This window comes from Dendropsophus ebraccatus, chromosome 3, assembly GCF_027789765.1.
Source record: "Dendropsophus ebraccatus isolate aDenEbr1 chromosome 3, aDenEbr1.pat, whole genome shotgun sequence".
Classification (NCBI taxonomy): domain Eukaryota; kingdom Metazoa; phylum Chordata; class Amphibia; order Anura; family Hylidae; genus Dendropsophus; species Dendropsophus ebraccatus.
This window is the reverse complement of record NC_091456.1, coordinates 9,924,151-9,930,980: the sequence shown is the minus strand read 5'-3', so window position 1 is coordinate 9,930,980 and position 6,830 is coordinate 9,924,151. Positions and strand designations below refer to the sequence as shown.

General features: G+C 40.8%; 1 protein-coding gene across 1 annotated transcript; it reads right to left on the bottom strand.

The window, feature by feature from the left end:
- Positions 1–2,460: 2,460 nt before the first annotated feature.
- LOC138786399 (hydroxycarboxylic acid receptor 2-like) lies at positions 2,461–3,477 on the bottom strand. Its single transcript, XM_069963391.1, has one exon. It carries the CDS (start codon positions 3,475–3,477, stop codon positions 2,461–2,463), a length of 1,017 nt encoding a protein of 338 aa, XP_069819492.1.
- Positions 3,478–6,830: the final 3,353 nt, after the last annotated feature.

Below are 6,830 nucleotides of genomic sequence, written 5' to 3'. Positions count from 1 at the left end.
ATGCCGCTCACCCTGCAGCAAAACTGACACGTTATTTATGTTTGGTACATAAAGTCATCACAATTATAGCCATAGGCAATGTACAGTATATAACTTTCATTTTATTTTACTGCTTTTAAAAAATTAAAGCTTAAAGTATTTATTATTGTGCTGTATTCCCATCCTTATAACTCTTTTATTTTTTGGTCTTTGGCGCTATATGAGGCTTTTTTCTAGTATTATCAGTACTTTTTATTGGTATCTTGCTTGTGTATATACAACTTTGACCATTTCCTCTTCAAATTTTTCCGGATTTGATGTGAAGAAAAAATCTACAATTTTGCTCTTTGACGGATTTCTGGGCTTACGCTGTTTACTGTGTTGCATCAGAAATTATTTAATATTTTGGGCAATTCCATACAAGCTTATAGCAAATATGTTATTATTATTATTATTATTATTAATTATGAAATGGGAAAGGGGGGGTTTCAACTTTTAATATGGGAAGGAATTTTTTATTGATGAAAACTTTTTTTTTTTTTGTCCCTGCACTAATTTGTAGTGTAGATGAGTTTAATAAGCAATAGCATGATTATTTAAAGGGATCAATTCAGTACATATGTACTGCATTGATCTATGTTGTCTGGGCTCGATTGTTAGAGGTTGCAGAATCGCCAAGCCGGGATCAGCGTCATAATGTCACTGAGGCCTGGGCTAAGTGTAACAGATTGGCTTCCCTCAGTTGTATTGTTGGAAGCTGGCCACTAGGGTCCTGCCCCCCCGTACTGTATTTTCTTATATACAACACACAGGGGTAGGATTCCTCTTGCTATACAGTACACAGGGGGACGGGACCCTTCTCTAAATCAGAGCAGGTGTATGGGAACTGCAGTACTTAGACAGTCCTGCAGGTCACAAAACAATCGTTGGCGGAAGCTGAGGGGCCTGTTTTGCCCAAAACTGCTGCCGTTCAATGGAAGATGTGTAATACAGAAAGAAAACAATACCTTTATTTTATTGGTTATATTACAAAGTAATATACATTTATTAAAGCAATGTATTAATTAAAAAAAATTATCTCCTATCTAAAGAATTAGTTTAATAGACACTGTCATTTCCAGAAAAGTTTGAACAAAATATCAAGAGTTTGGATCAGTTGGGTTAAGTTGGTAAATCAAAACTTTTAATTTGGTGCTGCCCAGGGAGAAAACATAACTAACCTGCTATTCTTACCTTTCAGTGTTCCCCAAATGTCCTCCTAAAGCCCCTATTAAGAGGGGCGATCTGTCAGGTCCGCACTCGCTTGCTCCTCGTTCCCCCGCTTGCAGATTGACACAGTATACAGTACAGCAGTGGATGGATAATAGAGCTCAATGTCCCCAAATGCATCATTTGTTCTGTCAAAGCTAAGCCCTCTGAACAATGTAGTTTAAAGAATATAATAAAATAAGCAGTAGCTGTACAAATCCTTTTGATGCCTTCATTGACTCCAAACAGACACGTATAAGATGCGGATAACTAAAAGCAGACTCCAAACAGTGTACAAGGTAACAGGCAGTTTCATACAGTGGCTTGTGCTTCTACTGACCGTGCAAAACCGCCTATTACCTTGTACCCTCTTTGGCTTCTACCCACAGTAATCCGCACCTTATTCGTGTCAATTTGCACAAAATAAAGAGTCAATGAAAGCATCAAAAGGAGTGCAGCTACTTCTTCTTTTATTGTAGTTGCTGCGTTCTCACTGCATTCGCACCTCCCAGCTCTCCCAACACATCCTCACCTGACACCTATTGCTGTAGTGCCGACTACACTGACTTTACTTGTATTATATTTTAAGGTTTGTTCTAAACTCTATACTATAAGAAAACAATGTATGCCATGGAATAAGCTGATGTATACTTTAGTCAATGAATTCATATTAACTCAATAGCTGCACATGTTGAAGCAATTAAAGTAGAGAATCATTAATGCAACATTGTAATTTTTTTTTAACAAAGAATACAATATAGTATCAGCTCAGTGCTACCAAATGCATCTTGTTCTGTAAAAAAGAAGCAATCTGAAAAGTATAAAGGCATTAAATGTTTGTTCTACATGTCTTGAGTGTCATTGAGACCCCCCAGCAATATTGATAATGGGACCCCAATAGCTTTGTTTGGAATGGAGTGGTGACTTGCATCGCTCTGTTCGTCTGTCTTTGGTAGCTCCATAAACAATGAATGATGTGGAAACTGTCATAGGTGTCTCACTGCTCCATTCATTGTCTATGGAGCTACTCAAGACAGCCAAACAATCCAATGCAAGTCACCACTCCATTATAAACAAAGCAATCGGGGGCCCATTCTTAGGATCTGACACTTACACCCTATCCTGCGCATAGGACATAAGTTAAGTCGGAATACCCCTTTAAATAAAACTGACAAATTATTTCAGGAACGAACCCTCAAACGAAGAAGAGTTTCTCCAATTGGCTGGATCTCTTCATCCAACGTTGGCCTGCGAACACGTAACATTGTTGGTATTGGTTGGATTTGCGTCTGACTCGGATTCAGGTTGGTTTGAACACTTCATGATCCTCTTGTAAAATACGTTGAATGAAGGGCTGGAGAAGAAGTAAACCAAAGGGTTGCACATACTGTTCATATATGTTAAGCAAACCGTCACATAAAACGCCATGTCGATGGTTTTATATATGCTGCAGTCGTTGCTTTGTGGAGAGGACAAGAGGCTTAAGATTCCAATCCTGGTTGTCACGCTTGGTAAAAAACATACGAAGAACACGATTCCAACCGAGATGATGCATTTGACGGCTTTTTTGATCTTTGAATCCCGGTCCAGGTTCCTCTGTCTGAGTTTCCATATGATGCTATAAGAGCAAAAAAGAACAATGCACAAAGGGAGAAAAAACTCCAGAATGAAGAACAGGTCGTGCCAACAGGAGTGAGCGGGACACACCATAAAGCTGTCACAATTTATATTGCTGGATAGGTCTCCTCCAAAATGGTCTTCGGTGAGAATGAAGGAAGTCATTGCAATTGCTGTAAGCCACACGGCACCGGAGATCATGGCGGCAGACTTGGTGGATAAGGAATTGAGTTTATTATACGGATGAACCACCTTAAAATAGCGATCCAGTCCAATCAGAGTGAGGAAGAAGATGCTGCCTGCCCTGTTCAATGAGAGCATGAAAAGAATAATCCTGCATGGGACGTCTCCGTATATCCAGTGCTTCTGCCTCAGATAATAGTCCGTTCTGAACGGCAGGCAGATGATGAGAAGGAAATCAGCCATTGACAGGTTGAAGAGATAGACGGTGCTGGCCTTCCACGACTTCATGTGGAAGCAAAATGCCCATAAAGCGATGGAGTTAAAAACAGATCCCAACATAATTGTAAGAATTAGTACGGGAGGAAGGAGATAGAAAAGAACAGGTTCCTCAAAGGTACAGCAGCTGGAGTTGCTTCTGTTCAGGTGGTTCTGAACTCCTTCATGTGTCATTATTTGGACGTTGTCGGATTTGGGAACGAATGGCGAAAGAATACGGAGAGCCGACCTCAAGCCAGAGAAGAGAAAGTCATTTAGTGACTAACCTAAGGGTGAATATACAGTAATTAGCTAATAGCCTGTGCGTTTCTGCATATGACTCATTTAGGAGATTACAGCTCAATGAAACCACACTAGTGGTTTGCAGTCATTCGAGCAAACCTTTTTTTTTTTTTTTTTTTTTCAACATGAATACCTAAATTAAAAAAAAAAAAAAAAAAAAAACAAGTACGGTGAGTAAATTTCACATGTAGCTAGGTAACATGATTACCTGGACAGTACCTTAAAGTATATTACAGGGGATGAATAATTTAAAGGGGTTATCCAGCGCTATAAAAACATGGCTGCTTTCTTCCAGAGACAGCACCGCTCTTGTCTCCAGTTTGGGTGCAGGTTTTGTTATGCTGCGTTTACACAGAGCGATAATTCGTCCGAAGGTACGATTAACAATTTCGAAGTAACGATTTTTTTTTATTTATTTATTAACGATATATCATACGAAAAAATCGTTTTGCGATCGCTTAAGCCTATAGGTTAAATCGGTGAATGACTGTTTACACGGAACAATCTGCGAATTTTTTGCGAACAACCAATGACAATTTGGCAACATGTTCAAAGATCAAAATGAACTATTTCTCGCTCGCCGCTTGATCATTCGCTGCGTTTACACGTATGATTATCGTTCAAATTCGATCGTTATAGTGCAAACTCGGCCGATAATTGTTCCGTGTAAACGCAGCATTACTATGTTCCATTGAAGTGAATGGCACTTAATTGCAAACTACACCTGATCTGCAGACGAGCGGTGCTGTCTCTGGAAGAAAGTGCAGACAAAACAAAAAGTGCAACAGCAACCTACAGGTGCAAGTGCTTACCGTACATACTCCCCCCGGCATATATACAATAACAAACCTGTTCTATAGATATTTAAAAATGAGGATCTTAGCAAACTATTTGATCAAACCAGTGTACTATGTCACCGCATTAAGGTGTCCTCAGAGACATGGTCCTGGCTTGCTAAGATCCCATTTTTTCAGTATCTACAGAGCAAGTTTTTATTGTGTGTATGGCGGGGGGAATATGTACAGTAAGCACTTGCACCTGTAGGTTGCTGTTGCACTTTATTTTTTTTGTCTGTACTTAAGTCACATGCAGTGTGCTACCTAGAGTGTGAACAGAGGCATAAAGGTGCTGCCAATTTCTTTATTTGTTTCTTGGAAGAAAGTGGCCATGTTTTTGTAGCGCTGGATGACCCCTTTAAGCTTCCTGACTTACAGTTTTTTTTAATTAAAGGGATAATTGTCATTATACGCCCTTTACGAACAGGGTTTTTTTATTTTAAACACCCACTATCCCCCGGACCCAGATATCAGACAACGGAGAAGGAAACCACAGACAGCTCACTTCATCTGATTCATTCTACTGGAGGAGAAACAAGTCAATGTCGATTCCCTAAACACTCAGCTAAATGAAGCAGTGAACACGCATGAGAACAATCCACTATAAGAGACAGGGGAAAAAATCTGGAGCAGCTTGTGTCAGGAATCACTGCTCATCTGAAGGAAAGAAAACACGTACATGAACAAAGGTTAAAATAGAATTTTTGGACAATACTCCTAACTCAATACCTTCTGAAGGACAGGACAGAGGTGCAGAACCAATAAGTAGCTAATACACGGCCCGACCACTATAGTAAATGAGCATTGATCGGCGCTTGTCGTTTATTGAGTCTATTACATACACATATATATTTGGTTAGCGATGTCCGCGAAGCCCTTTTTTTGGTAAAGTTCATACATTCCCTCTCCATGCACCCCGGTGTTCTCGTTGCTCCTGCCCGCAGCTGTCGGTGCAATTTCAGAAATGACAGGACACTCGGCCAATCACTGACAGCGGTGGTCCCTTCCCTTCCAGTGATTGGCTGAGCTTCCTTTCACTTCAGAAACCAGCTCTAAAGTTACACCGGAGGCTGCAAAAGGGCTATCCCCAAAGCCATTAATGGAGCTGCTTTTAAAGAAAGGGCTGTCCTTCCATCCAAACCATGAATCAAGGTAGAGGGAAATCTGACTAGACTGGTGAGAAAGGAGGAAACATTGTGGTAATGACGCAAAAGCAGCATTAGGAAATGTGTGTAGGTATTCTGGAGGCGTTATATGTGAGGAACATTCTGGAAAGGCAGGTAACAGATCAGCTAATAAGTAATTCAGAATTCCCATTCATTCACACAAAGCTGTCATTACAGCATCCCAAAGATCCTCAAGGTGCCATCCAGTAGTGTCAGACCTTTGGTCGTTTGATCGTCTGTTGCAGGTTGGTACCCCCTGATGATTGCTAATTTCTGCATAAGAAACATGTTGGGCTGTATGTAGAATTTATTCTATGTTTCAGATATTGGGACAATTGTCATGGATAAAGGATGGAAAGCCATAACAAACTTCTATACTGGCCATTATGCATAAACTATTGTTATTGTGTAAGCGGCAGTAGCATGAATTCTGATTGGAAACAATTGGATGTACACTACTAATTCCTATGTCTAAGAATCTATGCAATTAAATGGAACCAATCTGTAGAATTATGCAAATATGGTTCCCAGCAGCAGAGTATAGACTACTGTGCAGCTTGCGGAGCATATACCAGCCGCGTCTACAGCAATAGCTAACATCCTTTAAACAATTTTTTAAACTACTAAAAAAACCCAGTTGAGAAGATTTTATTATCTTTCGAGCCTGACAAAGTCCTTGGCTCTTTCCTGTTTGTATGTAAATGTTGAGGTAAATCTCACTATTTTTAACACTTCTTGGCGACAATTCTGGGTTTTCCTTGTTCCTTGTTTACTGGTCAGCAGCTGCGTGTAACATAGCGAACCTTATCAATGGTTCTGGATGAGATGTTTACCTGTAGAAGGAGCATATATACCAGATTGTTACATGTGTAAAGGATGTTTCTGTAATGGCACGTGGCTGTCTCCGTTACCCTTTACCTACTCTTAAGTCGCACTGCCCTGTGATCATCCCCCTCTCTTTCCGCCTGCTTGTCCTCTGGTAGTTCCTCTTGCTCTGAGCTGGCCTCCTGGAGGATTGGGCTCCCTCTAGTGGCTGGTATGCGCCTTTCCACCTGTATTTATAAGCTCAGCCCGCAGGCAGGAAGAGCACCTAATCCCGACTCCAGCGCTCCTTTAGTTCTTCAGTCGGTGGCGGCGAGGTCCTTCCCTGAGGGTAGCAACCTGCAAGTTTTCCACAGCAAAGTCCAACCAGTGGGTGTTGGGGAAAACCGGGAGCTCCTAAGACTCCGCTCCTCGGGAAGGA

What these genes read in the sequence shown, in the direction of transcription:
- LOC138786399 (XM_069963391.1), bottom strand. Translation starts at nt 3,477, where the DNA reads ATGACACATGAAGGAGTTCAGAACCACCTGAACAGAAGCAACTCCAGC.